We start from the raw sequence: 18,297 nt of genomic DNA, 5'->3' as shown, positions 1-18,297 counted from the left end.
TTATGTGCTTGCCCTTGCCTGTGAGGCTCCGCCTGATCTGAACTCACTTCCTCCCACTCTCTCTCTCCAGACACACTGATCTTGCTGCCAGCTCCAGCTCAGGCCTTTGCATTGGCTGTTCCCTCTACCTAAAATGCTCTTTCCCTAAATACTTGCATGGCTTTTTCCCTCACCTTTGAGCTTTTCTTCAAATGTCTCCTCAGTAAGGCCTCCCCTGACCTCCCCATTTAAAAATTGCAACCTGCTGTTTCTACATCTCCCAAATTTTGCCTTATTTTTTTCCAAAGTTCAGTCAACAACAGACTGCATGATGGTTGATCCCAAAAGCTGATATCACTTCATGACATCGTAGTCATCTTAGCTTGTGTAAATGTATTCTCTGATGTCCCACAATGATGAAATTGCCTAAAGTACATTTCTCAGAACATAATCCCTGTCCTTAAGCCACCATGATTATACTTATAACTTCCTACTTAGGACACAATTTGCTGAAAGTAGGCTCCATGTTTTGTTTTTTGTTTGTTCATTTTTGCAGTATGGGGGATGGGACCCAGGCCTCACCCCTGCTAGGCAAGCGCTGTACCACTGAGCTATACTGCCAGCCCTCTGCTTTCTTTATGCTCTACCCCCAGGGCTGACAACAGTGCTGTGATTCAAGGAAATTCCTCTGCCTTCCTGAAGGAGGTGCTGAAGATGTGAGCAGACACAGACCATTGTGAGGCAATTCCCAGCACTCCATGCAAAGGCAGAGCAGGAGGTGGGGGGCATGTTCAAAAGGAGAAGTTGCCACTGGGAATCTGTGGTTTGAAAACCAAGAAGGCATTTGCCAGGTGAAGAGAGGAGGCAAGGAGGATGCTCCTGGCTAAGCAAAGAGCATGAACAAAACCCAAGCGAGAGGACATGGTGGAGTGCATTTTGGGGTGATTATAAGCAGATCAGAGGGTAGCTGGGGTTGGGTAGAAGCAGCAGAGCATGAACTCTAGCATGCAGGTAATGAGAACCAGAAGGCTTAGGCCAGGGGCAGCATCATGGGCAGATGTGGGCTTCTGAAGTGTTGCCCAGGGCAAGGCGGGGAAACCCACTAGGAAATTGTTACAATGGTTTTCTTGACATTCAAAGAAAGTAAAGCAGTAAGGCCCTGGAGAAAGGGGCCGACTGGAGAATCATTTAACACAAAGACTCAGGACACGTTGGCTGGGAAGTGTACTCAGACTCCTGGGGCTAGGGAGCCATTTAAGGGCACAGGAGACAGTGGGAATGGTTGATGGGGAGATGAGGCTGAAGGTCTCCGGACATCCAGTGGAAGTGTTGCAAGCTATTTAGTTTTTTGAGTCTGGAGATTGGGGACAGAACTTCAAGGCAGGGAATTAGGAAATACTAAATCAAAAGAAAGGTGGGGGACTGCAGGAGTCTATTCAAGAACAGAAGAGCTAGACCAGGGCAACAGATACTAAGGATCAGGAAGAGGAGAGAGCTCAAAGATGGACAGGACACAGAGCAGAGAAAGGGAGAGTGCTGGAGGCCAGAGCCCAAGACCCAGGATGGAAGAATTTCCAAAAGGAAAGTGTGAACATGGGGAGGAGATAGGGAGTCATGGATCAGGGTTGTGACATGGGAGAGGTGGCTTATTAAAAAGGTCAGAGAATTAGTCACAGAGAAGGTGGGGGCAGGCCTGGCTTGGGGACACTTGCCTGGAGCCTGTGACCAGGAGATAGATGAGAATGGTTAGACTCAAACTTTAGCCTCTCAAAGAAAGAAATAGACATCCTATCCAGAACCAAAATTCTTCCTAGCCTCACTTGCAAGCAGGTCTATGGTATCCTCATCTGTAAAATAGGGTAATAGGAAAAACAACTGCCATTTATTGAGTACTTACTATGTGCTAAGTCAAAGGATTTCTCTCCAGGAATCGTCTCATTTAATCTTTAGAAGAGTCTCATCAGGCTGACATTACAATTATTCCATTTTACAGATAAGAAAACTGAGGCAAATGAGAATAGCAGTTAAGTCACTGGTTAAGGTTACACAGCAAATGAATACAGATGCTGAGATTCGAACACAGAACCTAAATTCTGGGCCTTAACACCATACCACTAACTACACAAGGTAGAGTTTACAGAGCACTCACATCACTTCATGGGGTCATTAAGGGTGTAATGATATGACTAACACACCCAGAAAATGGCTGAGATTACCACATCTGGTAGGATGAGGTGTCCACATCCTAATCCCCACAATCTGTGAGTATGTACTTCACGTGGCAAGTGGGATTTTGGAGACTGAGAAAATTCAGGACCTTGAGAAGGGAAGAGGATCCTGAACTGTCTGTGTGGACCCAATGTCATCACAAGGGGCCTTATAAGAGGGAGGCAGGAAGGTCAGAGGAGAAGAAATGATGGAAGGAAAGAGAGATTAGAAGATGCCATGCTGCTGGATTTGAAGATGGAGGGAGAAGCCACAAGCCCAGGAATGCAGATAGCCCCAAGAAGCTGGAAAGGTCAAGAAAACAGATCCTCCCTGACAGACTGGGAGGAACCAGCCCTGTGGACACCTTCACTTTAGCACAGTAAGTCTAATTTTGGACATCTGACTTCCAGAACTGTAAGGTAATAAATTTGTGTCGCTTTAAGCCACTGACTTCTGTGGCAACTTGATACAACAGCAATAGGAACAAATACATTACATCACTGCATGCCTCACTTCCCTGGCCACCTCTGGCTCTGCTATTATTACAGGAAACACCCTTACATTTTTAAATGGCTTGTTAAAGTTCCAATTTTGTCCTTTCTGAATCTTGGTCTCTTCCTTCATTAAAAATAAAAACAGGACTAATACCTCTGACCCTACTTGCCTTGCAGGAACAGAGGGACCTTATATGGTATGAAGTTTTCCATGAACCACTGAGGCAGGTAAGGCCTAATTATTGTCCCCATTGCTCAGATGAGCAAACTAAGCCTCAGAGAGTAGAAATAGCTTGCCTAGAACCAGAAGGATAGTAAATGACAAAGCCAGGACTTGAACCAGGGCTTCTCAAATGCCACTTCCTTAGAGAAACCTCCCTGGATAACCCTAGACCATTCACTTATTCATTCATTCATGAAGTAGTTGCTAAAACTACCCTGTTCCCAATGTTGAGCTAGGCAAGGCTGGGGACCCAGTTCTGTCCTCAAGGTGCCCACAGCCTAGTGGACAAGACAGACATGAAGACCAGTGACCCCAAAACAAGATAGATAAATATTGAAACAAAGGGAAGCAAGCCTGAGGGGTTGGGGAAGCTCAAGGAAGGGGACAATGATTGAGCCTAGGGTCAAGGAAGGCTTCTTGAGGTGGAGATGGAGCTGGGGATATGGAGGACTCAACCAGAAGTGTAGCCAGGGGTACCAGGTGGAGGAAAAGCTCAAGAAAGGCAGGGGAGCACAGTGCTGTAGCCTCCTGAGGGCCAAAAATAGGTTGGGTCATCCCAGGCCCCTACATCCTTCTAGCCCCATGTTCCTGTGAATGAACTGGGAATCATGGGCCTCACTGCTCAGAACTGTGACAATTCCTGGGCCCAGGGGAGGGCTGAGCAGGAAGAAGGGTCCTGGGATTCCCAGAAGAGGAGGGTGAAGGTGAGGGAAGGTCAGGGAAAGGAGACAGGGCAGGGTAAGGGAGTGTTGGAGCAGGGTCCTGGCTCAAGCCCCTACTGCACATTTGATCACATATGACCATCGGAAGGTCCTCTTAGAGCCTCAGTGAGCCCATCCGAGGAATGGAGCATGAGACAAAACTGTCTCCAAAGACCCTCCCCAGCCCTGACGGGGAAATGACATGACACAAAATTACAAAAGGGTCTTTATTTGTAAAAAGCCAAAGGGGCCCCTGGGACAACAGGACAGGCAGGCCGGCTTCTCAGGGGTCAGGGGCATTTGGACAGATGCGCTTGAGTGGGGGGGCGCCCTCCGAGTCCTCTGTGTCACCCTGGGCTGCCTCAGGGACAGGTGGCACTGGCTCAAAGACGGGGTAAGCTTCGGGGGCCTGGAGAGGAAGGGCGGACAGGCATGAGCTCCACCCAAACCCAGGAGTACAGCCTCCTAGCCTCTGCCTTCTCCAAAGCCTCCACTCCACTCCCCTCCGGACCTAGGAGTCTAGCCCAGGGCCAGGTGACTAAGATGAAGATTAAGAAGGACACCGAAAACTATAACAATGGCAACACTGTTTGGGGGAATTTGATCTTTTTGAAAAATGCATAAAGGTAGTCCTCTGAGAAAAGTCAAGTTTATGAGGGACTTTCTTAAGCTAATTTTAGGATTCACTTTGTGTGTGTGGTGCTGGGGATAGAACCCAGAGTCCGTGCATACTAAGCACGCCTTCTACCACTGAGCTACATCTTCAGCCTACAATTTTTTTTTTTTTCTTTTTACACATGGAGAAGCACCATGATCATTTCAGGCTTTTAAGGGTCTTAAATCAGCCCTAATCCAGTCCTCAAGACTTCGTCTATTCCTTTTTCAGTCCCAAGAATCCGGCCTCTAAGCCTTTAGCTGGGTCCTGGGTTCCGCATCTCCCTCCTGGATCTCAGGATGCAGCTGCCCAGTGCCCAGAGCCCCCATTCCCTCCAAGACCCGGGAGTTCAGCCTTCTGGCCACTCTCACCTCAGCTTCCAGCAATTCTGGAACAGGCTCCTCCTTGGTCAGCATTGGGGGTTCATCAGTGCTGCCTGCAGGTGTGCCCCCGGGATCTAGAAGGTCAAGTGAACACACATCCCCTGAGCAGCCACTCTGTGCCAGTAGCATAGAGGGGAAAAAAAACACAGACAGGCACTAACCATGTAAGTCAAGACTGCGGGAGCAGCAAGAGGGAGCCAGACCCCTGGCTGCCATCCCAGATGCAGAGGAAGGAAGATTTAGGTGGGACCTTGAAATGTGAGTAGGGTTTTATTAGGTAGACAAATGGGGGGGGGGTAGAACACAATTAACACAAATGCTTAATAAGCACAGATTCTGCAGTTGAATTGCCTACATTCAAATCCTGACCTTGGGCAAGCTACTTAAAGTTCTGTTTACCCATCTGCCCAATGGAGATAATGACAGTAATTACCAGAACTATTGTGAGGACTAAATGAGATAATATAGGTAAGGCCCTTAGCATATTGTTTGGCACACGATATGTACTCAATAAATGCTAGAAATGATTTTTTATTTATTTGCAGTGCTGGGAATCAAATCTAGGGCCTCCTGCATGCCAGACAAGATCTCTACCGTTGAGCTACACTCCCAGTCCCATGATTTTTATAGTAGCAAAGTGCTTGGCACAATCTAGACCTGGCCAGTAGGTTCATGGTGTGGTGTTCTTGCCAGGGAATAAAGGGATCAGCAGGGAACAGTTCCTGAAGACCCCAGTTGTTAAGCAGAGGTGTCAAAGGCCATGGGGAACCGATGAAGGTTGTGAAGCAGGACAATTACCATGTCAAACTTGTAAATCAGAAAAAGCTGTTCTGGCAGCTGTATGGAGGCAGTGTGGAAGCTGGAGCAGGGACAGGTGAGAGGGGATGGCCAGAACTGGTCAGGACTGGCGAGGCAGGGGAAAGTGAGATATGTTCTGACCAGACAGGGGACTGACTATGTGGAAGACAGAATTGCTGAGGAGGACTCAGGCTCAGGATTCTGGTTTAATGGCTCTGTGAGTGTGGGCACCTTACTTAACTTCTCTGGGTCTCAGTCTCCTCTATGAATAGGGATCATAACAGGATCATAACCTGTTATCTGATTAAATGAGAAAAAAAAAACATGAAGTGCTTAGAAGGGTGCCTGGTACACAGAAAGGACTCAATAAATATTAGTTGTTGTTATCCCTATAATTATTAATCACTCATGTGATTATCACTATTATTTATTCACTTAAGAAATATTTACTAGGCACCTATTACTGAACAAGATCAATATGGGTCCAACATTCATGAAGCTGACATGGGATGGGAGTAGGGAAGAGAGGCAATAAACAAAGAATTAAATGTATACAAAAATCTCAGATGATGATATGTCATCCACAGATCCTAAGAAACAAGAGGGAGAGACAGACAGCAGCTAGAGGTAGTTTCTTGCAGGGGTGAGAGGAGGCCCCCCTCAGGGGGCAGCAGGGGGAGTGGAGACAGGTACAGGGCTAAGCTGATAGGCTAAACTTTGGAGAAAACAGGACTCAGAGGAGAGGCTCCTGGGAAGGCACACTGTCCTACCTCTCTCTTGGCCCAGTCGTGGAGGTTGAGTTTCCTCCGTGACCCCTTCTGCAGGTCCAGCAGGTGAAACAGGGCGGCTGGGCTGAGGGGTGCCACCAGGGCTGGGCTCAGTGCCCTTTTGGAGGGAACCTTCAGAATGGAAACTCTGGTTGCTGTTCTCATCTGTGGGAGCAAAAACCAAGACGGTGGGCATGAGGTCCCCAGTATCCTCCTTCAACCTCCACAGTTTCCCCAAATTCCATGATCCTTACATACCATTGAGATCCAGCAGGATGAGAGGGCCACCTGCTCGGGGGCTGGCACCCCTACCCCGGCGGTCCCGGCCACGGGATCTTTCTGCCCCTCCACCTGCCCGCCTTCGCTCCTAGGGGTTAGAGGGATAAGGGTCAGAGCCAGCTTTCTAGTTGGTTCCTGCAAAGTCCCCCTGCAGAAATAAGGAAACTAAGGCATAGAGAAGCAAAAGTCCCTGCCTGATGTGGCAGAAATTGTGTACACTGGGTTACATCTTGATCATGGGTGTCTGGAACAGGAAAAAGGGAAAAAGGGGAGGAGTTGCTGATAACCGTTAACATCTGTCTGGGCTGCCACTCTGGAGGTCTCAGAGTGGGGACTGGAGGTGGAGACCAAGGGGGGAGGGGCTTGCTCGAGGTTGCACAGATGCAGGGCCTGGTGGGGGGGCTTGCTCACCTCCTCTTGGGGGTCCACCACTGGCACCCACTTGAAGATACGAAGGGAAGTGTCGCCCACAGTCACCCAGCGCTTCTCCCTGTGGGAGGACAGGGGACTGGATCAGAGAGGTATGAGGGGAGAGCCACCCGCCCCCTAGAGCTGCAGACGTGGGAGAGATTCAGTAGGATAGGGGCAGTTTCGCTAATGGGGTACAGTTAGAGGGAGAAAAACAGCCCTGAAAACCCCAGGACACAGATGGGAGTGATTCCAGACAGTATGACTAGGGGGCGTGGCTCTGCAGACCCCTGGGGCACACATGGTGGTCGGGGGCTGGCTGGGAACCCTGGCTGTTAAGATTGCGGGGCATACTTACGCGAGGAGTGTCAAAGCTTTAGGGGGCGGGACGTAGATGAGGGCTCCCGCTCCGGGAGGGCACGGCTGGGGATCACGCTTTGTAGACCCCCAGGAATAGCCAGGGAAAGGGGGACAGAGCCCTGTGGAGCCAGGGCACAGCGGGTGGGCGAGGGACACACCTAACATCTGGGGCCACAGCTGGCGAGGTGGGGGGTGGCACAGCCATGTCCCGTCCCTGGCACCGGGGCAGGACTCACCATCTCCGGACCTTCTCGATAGTCGCCATCACCTTCTTGATGTCATCCTTGGCCCGGCTCCGGGTCTCGGCCCGTACGGTCCGGCCGGCCATGCTGCCGGGGCTGGGGCCGGGGCCGAGCCCGCGGCGGGGCCGCCTGCCGTCCGGCGGGCTCAGGCTCGGCGCCAGGCCGAGGCGCCGCTCTCTCGGCCTGCCGTCCCTCCGGGAGTTGGCCGCGCCCTCCCTCGCTCCTCAACGCCTCCGCGAGTCCCCGCCCCGCTTCCTGCTGCCGCGCCCCGCCCCGGCCCGTCCCCGGAGCGGCCGGGCGGCTCCGGCGGCCAGAGCCCAGGCCTGGAAGCCCGGCCAGCCCCGCCCCGCCCCGGGCCCGCCCCCTCGGGGCGCCGGGACGCGCAGCGCCCCCTGCCCGCCTCCCAGAGGGAGAGTCTTGGGGCAGCTGGGCGGCTAGACGCGCGCAGCAGGGCCTAGCGGAGCGTTCAGACCACGTGGGTGCTGGGGGGCACGAGAGGGTCTGTGTCCCGATGTGCGTCCGCCGCGGGTGGGCGTCCCTGAAATGCTGGGTGTTGTTTTTACGCTCGCGCGCGCGCGCGTATGCTTGCTTCCATTCTCACCAGTCTGATTCTACACTGCTTAACTTACTCATCCATTCATTCAACAGTCTATTAACTGAGTGCCAAGTATATGTCAGAAACTGCGAATACGAGTGGGTCTTCCCCAACCAGAATGGCCAAAGTGAAAAAGACATACCATCCCAAGTGTAAGCAAGAAGTAGAGCAATTGGACCTCCTTATATGTCTGCAGGACTGTAAATTGGGAAAGACACTTTGAAAAACTGGCATTTTTCTAGTGAAGCCGTACACATGCCAACCCTCTGTTTCATGGGAAACAACCCATGAACAAGGAGAATGGGAATGGATTACAGCCTATTCCCATTATGAACATACACACAACAAGGAGTATGACTAGTGTCCTGTTAACCCAACAATATAGACAAGTCTCTTGGAAAAATCTTGAGTAAAAGAAGCCAGATATAACAGTAACCGTTAAGTGATTCTATATATGAAGATCAAAAACAGACAAGCTTATGGTGTGAGAAGTCAGGATACCGGTCACCCTTGGGACAGGTGAGAGTAGGAGTGGCGCTTCTGGGAGCTGGTCTTGTTCTTTTTCTTAATCTGGTACTGATTCCCTCAGCATATTTACTCTCTGAAAAGTCATCGAACTGTACATTTGTTATGTGTGCACTTTTCCACATGTGTATTACAGTTCAATTAAAAATATACTTAAAAAATGTGACTATGTCTTTGTTAATTTTATTTGAGGCTGGTCAGTCAGTAGATATGATCAAGTCTAAATTTGTGATACTGTGCTTGGGTTTGCATTTCAAAGATGTGTCTGTGAGTTTTGGTGTGATCATGTCCAGAGGGGTAAAGGGGGGCTGTTTATGACAGCATTTCTAGAGCCAAACTATAGATAGATAGATAGACAAACAGACAGACATATATATCTTATGTATCTTATGTCTTACATGTCTTACATATATAGATACATGTATATCTTATTTCCATGCTATTGATACATGTATACATACATATAATACATATATTATACATGCATATACATATATATACATATTAGGACAGTGCCTAGAAGACAGTAAATACCTAATAAATATTAACTGTTGATTACTGTGTGACTGGTTGTGACCCCTGACAACAGTCTGGCCCAACTACATCTGTGCTATGCCCTCTGCCAGTGAACTCCTATATTTTGGCAATTGTCTGCTTGAGGAAATATCCTCAGACACACATACATCCTTTTCAGTCCCTTGGTTCACAAACTCTGCTACCTGCCTTTGTTTATGGTCTCCTCCATCAGACTGTGAGCTCAAGGGGCCAAAGACCAAATGTGGATCATCTCTATCCAGGAGTCCAGGACAGAGCAGATACTTGGAAATCAGCTGTGGGATAAGTGTGTACAATCCTTTCAGTGGTTACACCAGGCTAATTGAGGTTGCTGTTTGAGCTTGACCTCCTGTACAGATCTCTCAAACCTGTTCTCCCAGGTGTGAGCATGCGTGTCTGAATACCTTAACTCTTCAGGAGATGCTTGAATGTATGGAGGGGGTGATTGGTTAGTGAGCCTGGTAAGGTGAGGTGAGGTAGTGTCTGTTTCCCTCCTGGTAGATATGAGGAGAATGGAAAGCATCTAAGATTGGCCAGGAGGTGTATGTTTAGAAAGGTGTTTCTCAAACCAGACGGCCCCCACCGCTGCCTTTCTAGCGCCTTAGCCCCCAGTCAAGAGGAAGGGCCTTCACATTCCTGTCAGTCCGCAGCTTCCTTCTCCTGTCCCTGCAGCTTTAATCCAAAAGCAACCTGGGCGTCCTGTCCTGCCTCAGGTGGGATCCTGAGAGTTCTCTTCCAGCGGGATACAAGGCTGTCTCCCAGGCCCTGACACCCCCAGCCCCTAGGTCAGGTCCACAGGTCAGACTACCTGCTTCCCCGGCGGGGCCCCTTCCCTAACCAGGCCGCGCAGGCTGGTTGCTGAGCTCAGGGCCAAGGAATCTTGCCTAGAAGGGCTGGTGGGGCGGGGGGGAATGTTTGGGGTCTGGACTATGATTGGCTGCGCCCGAGCCACGCCCCTACCCCTTTCCCCCTTCCCCCCCTCGGAAGGGGGGCGTGGAGGGAACCGGGATCAGCCAGGGGCCAGCATGAGCCAGAGGGAGGGAAGTCTGGGTAAGGGGCTAAGGGACCGGACGTTGGGTCCCCAAGGGGAATAGGAATCAGAAGGGCTGGCAGCTGGGGTCTGGGTCTCCGCCACCCCTGGGTCCGGGAGGGAAGCGGCCTGGGCGGGGGAAGGCAGGCTCCGGTGTCAGGTAACGACCGGGTGAGTTGGGAAAAGGGGCAGGCGCAAGGGCTTAGAGGAGGCCTGGGGCTGAGGCCTCAGGGGTGTGGGCTCAGGGCTTAGATCACCGATTACACCGGTGAGTACACCTTGTGGGAGGGTTGGGGTCGGGGATGGGGCAGGCGCCAAGGTCCTCTCCGATTATTGGGAAAGATTCAGAGCTAGAGAGCCGGAGGGAAGGGTAGAGTTAGGGAAGTAATTTTTTGAGCCACAGGAGCTAGTGAGTGACTACAGGAGTCGAAAGTCAAAGCTGCTGAGGATAGGGACTGGCGGTGGGAAACTCAGACGGGGGGCGGGGCGGGAGTTGCCGGGCCAGGACTACACTCCCCAGCATGCACTGGGTGCTCTGTTGTGCGTCGCGGGAAATGTAGTCCTCCTGGAGCGCCACATTCTGGCTTGTGTCAGAAAAGGTCAGGAGTTGCTGCCCCCCACAGAAGGGGCATCAGAGAAAGAATGGGATTTCAGTCTCACTATTTGTAAAATGGGCCTTAAAGTCACATTCAGTGATGTTGAATTCCTCCAGCAGTCACAGAGTTACCCATGTATAAGGACCTTTTCACAGAGGGATCCCAGGCTAAGGCAGATACACACAGGTAGAGAGCTACCTTGGAAGTACGAACAAATGGTCTTCAGTCGAAGGGAGCAATTCAGTTAAGGGAAAAGTAAATCTGGATTCTGCACAGAGGAGACAGAATTTGAATTTGACTTTAATAGGATTTCAACAGTGATTTGGGGGCAGGAGACACAATTCGTGTAGAAAACTGTTTGACAAAGGTCTGGTGCTCTGTTTTTCCTCAGACGTACTCACCGGTGTACGGTGATCTAAACCCGGAGCCCACATCCCTGAGGCCTCAGCCCCAGGCCTCCTCTAAGCCCTTCCTGACTTGAATGCTGGAGCATTCAGAGTAGAGTTTCTGGGTACAGGAAAGAAGAGCTGGCTGGGTGGTCAGGGCGCAGGGGTTTGGGCTGCCCTGATTCCTCCCTCCCTTTCCCACCAGAAGACCCTCAGGCTGACGATTCAGTCTCACTCCTTCCCCACTTGGAGGCCAAGATCCGTCAGACACACAGCCTTGCCCGCCTCCTCACCAAATACGCAGAGCAGCTGCTCCAGGAATATGTGAGTGGGAAAGGGGGTGGGGATGCCATGAGCCTAGGGAACAGGGAAGCACAGGTCACAGAGGTCCTCCATTACCCATTTTCTCAACCTCATTCCCAGCTGTGGAAAACAAGCCTCCTGAGAGAGACAGCAACTATTCCTGGCCACAGAGCAAATTGGAGGAGGCAACAATGCTCTGCCTCAGATTGGAGGCTGCCTTTCTTGGTGCCTGAAGTTAGCCTACGAGAGCAAAGGAAACTCTAGTCTAGGAGTCAGGAAACCTAGATTCTAAGCTCTGTGTGATCCTGTCACTCTTAACTCATGGGCCATAAAAGGAGGCAGCTAAACAAGATGAACTGTGAAGTCTTCTACCTAGAACATTCAAAGAGACCAAGAAGGAACTGATACAGAGAAGACAGATCTATTAACACCTTTGATTGGGCTGAAGCCCCTGCCCTGCCCAAGAAGAGAAGATAATCCCACAAATTACTTTGGTGTAGTGGAAAGAGACTGTAGTTTTGTTTACTTTTTAATCTTTATTTTATTTACTTATTTTTATGTGGTGCTGAGGATCACACTCAGTGAGTGCCTCATGCATGCTAGGCCAGCTCTCTACCACTGAGCTACAACCCACACCCCCAGACTGTATTTTGAAAGAGACCAACTACAGACCTACCCACTTGTGACCTTGGGCAGTAATGATAACATTAAAATAACAATGAAACAAGTTTGACAGTGGATAATGGGATAATAGAACTAGCTTTGTAGTCCTACCAACTTTGGTTCAAATTCTAGCTCTGCCACTTCCTAGATAGGTAACATAGGCAAGTCACTGTTTTTAGCTCAACTTTCTTATTTACAAAGTCATCATTATTATCATCACACCTAATATTGGGAAGACAGTGTTTTTAAAGCAGCAAAAACAATGCTTGGATCAGAGGTAAGATGTTTGCAAAGGAGAAATGTTATTGTTATAGCATTTGACAAATTGTAAATCACCTTTATCTTTGATTTGTTCATCCATGTGAAAACTGTTCAGTGAATACCTGCAGGTACACAGGTTGGGAGGATGGGAGAAGAGAATGAAATCCACTGAGTCCCTCTGATTTTCGAGAGAACCCTGGTAGAAAGACAAGACAGGGGAGCTGGGCCAGGTTGTGCATACCTGTAATCCCAGCAACTCAAGAGGCAGGAGGGTCACAAGGTCGAGGCCAGCCTCACAATTAGCATAACTGTCTTAAAATAAAATAAAAAGGGCTGTGGTTGCAGCTCAGTGGTAGAGTGCTTGCCTAGCATGCAGGAAGCCCTAGGTTCAATGTAGTGAGGGGGATGAGGAAGGGGAACACAGGACAGGGAGCTGTTCCCCCATATTACAGATGAGAAAACTGCGGCTCGGAGAAGGGAAACCTTTACCCAGATTAGCACAGCAGAGACAAGATTTGACTCCGGATCTGTAAGATAACATTAATGAAAAATCTAATATTTATTGAACCCTTCCCGGAGGTTAGCCCCTGTCTTAAGCACTTTATATGCTCATAACTCCCTTATGAAGTTGATAATGTTACTGGTTCCATATTAGAAATGGAAAACAAAGGCACTGGTGTAAACCCATGCCATTTTTTGGTTTTATCTCAAACACAACGGCCCCCTTGGGAGGGGAATTATTTCCAGGATGAGGAAACTGACGTCCCAGGAAAAGGGTGGAGGGCTCTGCTAAGAGTGGACGAGCCCCCAGCGCAGCCTACGGTACCCGGCCCCCAGCGAGTCCCCACCCACCCCTGCCCGGGCCCCCGCGCTGACCGCGGCCGTGTCTCCGCAGGTGCAGCACCAGGGAGATCCCTTCGGGCTGCCGGGCTTTTCACCGCCGCGGCTGCCAGTGGCCGGCCTGAGCGCCCCAGCACCGGGCCACGCAGGGCTGCCGTTGCCCGAGCGGCTGCGGCTGGACGCGGCGGCGCTGGCCGCGCTGCCCCCGCTGCTCGATGTCGTGCGCGGCCACCAGGCCGAGCTGAACCCGCGCGTGCCGCGCCTGCTGCGGCGCCTAGAGGACGCTGCGCGCCAGGCTCGGGCTCTGGGCGCCGCCGTGGAGACTGTGCTGGCTGCGCTGGGCGCCGCCGCCCGCGGTCCCTGGCACGAACCCTCCGCTGCCACCGCCGCGGCTGCCGCTGCCGCCAGCGCTGCGGGGGTCTTTCCGGCCAAGGTGCTGGGGCTCCGCGTGTGCGGCCTCTACAGTGAATGGGTGAGCCGCACCGAGGGCGACCTGAGCCAGCTGGTGCCCGAGGGCCCAGCGTGAGTGCGCACACAGGGGCGAGTTTGCGCTGTCGCCTCCTCTCCGTCAGTCTTCATCTCCAAGTCTGTCTTCACTGCTCTCTCTCCCCATGTCTGCCAGGGTCTTTTCGCGGACTGTTTCCATTGCTCTAACTGTAATCTTTCTTTCTGGACCTCCTCGTCTCTTCGATGAACTTGCCTGTGCCCATTATTTTCTAACTTGCCCTCTCTTTTTCTCCATCCTTGGGCCTGCCTCAGTCTCTTTAGGTCTCCCCTTTACCCATCTCCGGGGGTCTCTGGGTCTGTTTCCCCATCTCTTGCCTCCCTTTGGTCCCATGTGAGCGTGTGTACATCTCAACCTCATCTCAAGGAGGCGACACCTTGTTTCTCTTCCTCTGTCTTTCTTTTTGTCCTTTCCTGGCCAGGAAAGTGCCTGTTGGTTCTGTGATGGGTAGGCTACTGCAGAAAAATTTTAGATGCCTTCCCCAAGGGTTATCCCAACTACTACCCTCATTGTCCCCATTCCATACCTTTGGGCCCTGCCCCTTTTCCTTTTATGCCTTTCCTTTCCTTCACCTTGCCCTGCCCTACCCCTGCACAGCCCTCACCCCCCAAGCCAGGTCTGTGGAGAGGAAAAAAAAAAAAAAAAAGAAAAGAAAAGCGATGCCTTAAAAGAGTTTTATTCGAGAATAAATTAATTTTTTGTAAATAAAATGTAAAAAATAAAACTAAAGTTACCTATATATACAGTTGTTGAAAATGGGAGACAACTTTTGAGGAAAATAGGGTCCTTGAGGTACAAATTGCTCCTGCACACCGACCCAAAAGGCACAGTATGAATAGGAGATTCATGAAAACCCCAGGACAGGGATGCCACCTGTCACCCCAAACAGGAAGTGAGTGTACCCTGAGCAGGAAACAGATGTGATGTGACATGAGTCTCTAGTTCTCCCAGAATTATACTTCCATTGATCAGGAAGCAAAGCCCCATTTGGAGGTAAAGTGGAACAATGACCCAGATAGGCAAATCAGGAAAGGAAATGAACTCTGTCAAGAAGGGAGACCTATCTCCTCAAAAAGGCCATATCTTCACATAGGAATGGAGGTAGACAGAGACAGGAAGATAGCTCCTGAACTTCCTCAAATTATAGAAAGGAGAAAGTCTCAAGAAGAGCCCAGGAAGGAGACCAACTGTTCTCTCCCTAGAGGGAAAAGTGAAGCCTCTTTAGGGGGCTTTTCTTTCCAACCAGGAAGTAGGAAAACAAGTACCACTGGATTGCTAATCCATGACACATGGAGACCCAACCAGATCTGGAATGGAAATCATAGACCCTGGGCAAGAAGGCCTAGGCAATAAGGAATGGAGGCCTGGTTTCCAGATAATATTCCCCAAAACATGGCGCACAAACCCTGTTTCTAAGAAGTTGTAACTCCTCCATCCCAATAGCAAGGCAAAACAGTCCCTTGTGAAAGAGGAAGTGTTGCAGCATCTGACAGGAAGCCTCACTCTATGCTGGGTATTTGGCCTTGAGTAGAGCCAAGTCCCTCACAGCTCGATCTGTCCAGTGGCCATATTCCCGGGTCACCACATATCCTCGACATTTTCTCTCAAAGGCAGAGGCCCCAAAGGCAACAAGCCCAAGAGTGTCCTCTTCTGGGGGAATTGGCAGCCCCAAGGCAGTCATGATGGCAGCCATATTGCCCAACAGGCCTTGGGCCCGGAGTCTTGCAGCTCCAAGCTGTGCCAGGAGGATGGGACTTCCAGGATTCAGGTCACTCTGGTCATCTCCCACAAGTTGGAGGTGCTGGGTCAAGGCCAGGAAGGCTCCCTGGGCACGGCTCAACCTCTCCCCATCATCCAGGGCATGCCAGGTCTTGAAGGGGACTGCAGCAGGAGGCAGGCTGCTGAGCTGGAGCTCAGGGGCTGAGAAGCCAGGGTCACTAAAGGGGCTTCCCTGGTGCTGGAGCTGCATGAGGGACAGAGACAGACAGAAGTAAGGGACTAAAGGGATATGTGACACTGACTCCACATCTGCTCTCCGAGACCGGCATCTTCCCAAGAGAAACCACCATTCACCACCTTTCAAGGAGCTGGTAGGATGTCCTAACAGAGCAAGAGCCTTATTAGGTTCCAATTTGTCGTCTTCCATGTACTATGTATGTGACATCAAACTACAAACTTCTGTAATTCCCTTGTGACAATGTTATTGTGAAGATGATAGAAAAAATATATATATATAAATGTGTGTGTATGTGTTTATATATATATATATGTTTATATGTATATAAACACAGTACCTGACATACAATCATACAATAAAGGCATAAAAAGTCATCATTAACTAATAATATATAGATATCAATGAATTCTGTGACTAATTTTTATAATAGTTTAATAATATTTTCAATCCAAGTACATTACTGACAATGTAGTTTAATCTTTTTATTTATAGTATTTAATTGCTTATTTGTTAATTTTATTATAATCATTAATAAATAATTGTTAACATTGTTTAATGTGGTTGAGAGTTTTCTCCATCAAAGTTCTGACCCCCCCACAAACCAAGACCCACAGAATCTTAATGCACACTGATAGAGCTCTTAATTGGCATATAACTTAGTTCCACATCCTCATTTTACAGGTGGAGAAACTGAGGCTGAAGATGCCCAAGACTGTCCAGGGAATAGAGATGGGTATAGTACTAGAACCTAAATTGTGGAATTTCATGAGACTCCCCAGGGCCAGCCATATCATGTAATTTGGGGAAAAAGCAAGACTATGATGGAGGATGGACATTTTGGTCAACAGGATCCCTGTGTTTTAGGCAGCCACTTTCATTCGGTCATGGTCAGCAGACCCAGCAAGCAGGCTGCCAATTTTGTTTCTATTTGGTGGAGTCAGGGTAAGGGATGGAGGGTTGGGGTATGGAATTCCATACAGTTGGTTTTGAACCCTAGCACTGCTAGTTATTATGTCTGTATCCTTAGGCAAATTATTTACCCTCTCTGGAACTCCGTATCCTCATCTGTAAAATACATTCTAATTCCATCAGTTAGAATGGCTTGAGGAAGCAATAAGATAATGGGCATAGAGTGCCTATCATGGTGTAGGGCTCAAGTGGGCACGTGGCATGAGGTGGTTATGGAAATCATCATGATGATGTAAAGCCCTTCCTTCTAGGTGCTTCCTTTGTGTAACAATCCTGAAAAGTCACCCAAGACAGGATAACCATCTCATTTTGCAAATGAGGAAGCTGGGACCAAGAGAGGAGGGAAGACTTGCCCAAGGTCACTCAGCCACCTATGACAACACTGGAGTATGTCTCTAGTTAACAGGACTCCTATGCCCTTGGACCCACTGAGGAGAATGCTCCTGAGCTTGCTCTGCTTCCCCCACCCAGGGCAGTGTCCCCCTCCCCTCATCCCCTGCTTGTGCCCGGTGTCACTCACGTAGGTCTGCAGCAGTGTTGATGTATTCTTCTGCATGTAGAGGGCCAGGCTATAGGCTTGACTGATGGGCTCAGCTGGGGAGATGGGGGCTGCAGAACTGAGGGGTGGCAACAGTAGGCTCAGTAGGCAGAGCGGGGCTGGCAGAGGAAATCAGAGATTAGCACCAAGTCCCTGACCCTGCCTGCTGATTCATTCATTCATCCTACAACTCCTTCAATAGGTACAGTTCTTGATGTCTGTGATATCCTGTGATTATTAGGATTTGCAGAATTGCCCTGTAGGTAGATTATTTCCAGCTCAGAACTTCAGTTGAACTTCCCTTGAACTCCAAAACTCATATGTTCTACTTTCTACTTGACATTTTCCCCTGTAAGCATCTTTTTAAAAAAAAATTTTTTTTTTTTTTAGTTGTAGATGGACACAGTAACTTTATTTTTATTTATTTGTTTTTATGTGCTGCTGAAGGTCGAACCCAGTGCCTCACACATGCTAGGAGAGTGCTTTTATCACTGAGTCACCTCAGCCCCGATTAATAAGCATTTTTTTTAGTGGTGGGGGGAGTACCAGAGATTGAACCCAGAGGCATTTAACCACAGAGGCACATCCCCAGTCCTTTTTATATTTTATTTAGAGACAGGGTCTCACTAAGTTGCTTAAGGCCTCACTAAGTTACTGAGGCTAAATTTGAACTTGTGATCCTCCCGCCTCAGCCTCCCAAGCCGCTGGGATTACAGATGTGTGCCACTGCACTGGCATTAGTAAGCATCTTTAAACTCAGAATACCCAATACTCAATTCTGGATTTCTCTCACTTCTGCATTCTTCCGGTTGCTCAGGCCCAAAACATGGGGTACCCTTTAAGACTTCATTTTTTCTTACTCTACACATCCAATACCATAGTAAACCCTGTTGATTTTGTCCTTAAAAGGTAGCCAAAGCAAATGTAGGATGTGCCCAGTGTGGTGTCACAGGCTTGTAATCCCAGTGGCTCAGGAGGCTAAAGCAGGAGGATCGGAGGTTCAAAGCCAGCCTCAGCAACTTACTGAGGCTTTAAGCAACCTAGTGAGACCCTGTTTCAAAATATAAAATTTAAAAA

At 49.6% G+C, this 18,297-nt stretch overlaps 3 protein-coding genes across 5 annotated transcripts in view; 1 reads left to right on the top strand and 2 right to left on the bottom strand.

Annotated features, from left to right (window-relative positions):
• Bcl7c (BAF chromatin remodeling complex subunit BCL7C) overlaps positions 1–7,799 on the bottom strand; it is a 30,515-nt gene extending 22,716 nt beyond the window's left edge. The window contains exons 1-6 of one of the 2 annotated variants that reach the window (XM_047534177.1): positions 7,492–7,783; positions 6,899–6,977; positions 6,467–6,575; positions 6,212–6,373; positions 4,632–4,717; positions 3,825–4,014 (exon numbers count right to left, since the gene is read on the bottom strand). In XM_047534177.1, the coding sequence (XP_047390133.1) occupies positions 3,889–4,014; positions 4,632–4,717; positions 6,212–6,373; positions 6,467–6,575; positions 6,899–6,977; positions 7,492–7,583 (654 nt within the window). In that variant the 5' untranslated portion in view covers positions 7,584–7,783 and the 3' untranslated portion in view covers positions 3,825–3,888. Of the gene's footprint in view, positions 1–3,824; positions 4,015–4,631; positions 4,718–6,211; positions 6,374–6,466; positions 6,576–6,898; positions 6,978–7,491 lie in introns of those variants that run through there. The other variant, XM_047534178.1, reaches the window with a different exon arrangement.
• A 2,347-nt stretch (positions 7,800–10,146) lies between these two features.
• Positions 10,147–16,172, top strand: LOC124970061 (cardiotrophin-1-like). 2 transcript variants are annotated; one of them, XM_047533116.1, is made up of 3 exons: positions 10,147–10,222; positions 11,390–11,508; positions 13,307–16,172. In XM_047533116.1, exons 1-3 carry the CDS (start codon positions 10,198–10,200, stop codon positions 13,775–13,777), a joined length of 615 nt encoding a protein of 204 aa, XP_047389072.1. In that variant the 5' UTR covers positions 10,147–10,197; the 3' UTR covers positions 13,778–16,172. The 2 variants fall into 2 exon arrangements, with proteins under 2 accessions (XP_047389072.1, XP_047389073.1); XM_047533117.1 differs by having other exon boundaries at positions 10,167–10,222; positions 11,393–11,508.
• LOC124969928 (cardiotrophin-2) lies at positions 15,243–18,021 on the bottom strand. Its single transcript, XM_047532941.1, has 3 exons — positions 18,014–18,021; positions 17,203–17,299; positions 15,243–15,719 (listed from the first exon to the last, which is right to left on the bottom strand). Exons 1-3 carry the CDS (start codon positions 18,019–18,021, stop codon positions 15,261–15,263), a joined length of 564 nt encoding a protein of 187 aa, XP_047388897.1. The 3' UTR covers positions 15,243–15,260.
• Between the last annotated feature and the right edge of the window lie 276 nt (positions 18,022–18,297).

Source organism: Sciurus carolinensis, chromosome 18 (genome assembly GCF_902686445.1).
Source record: "Sciurus carolinensis chromosome 18, mSciCar1.2, whole genome shotgun sequence".
Classification (NCBI taxonomy): Eukaryota; Metazoa; Chordata; class Mammalia; order Rodentia; family Sciuridae; genus Sciurus; species Sciurus carolinensis.
Note: the sequence above shows the minus strand (reverse complement) of the source record. Positions and strands in the feature narration are given on the sequence as shown.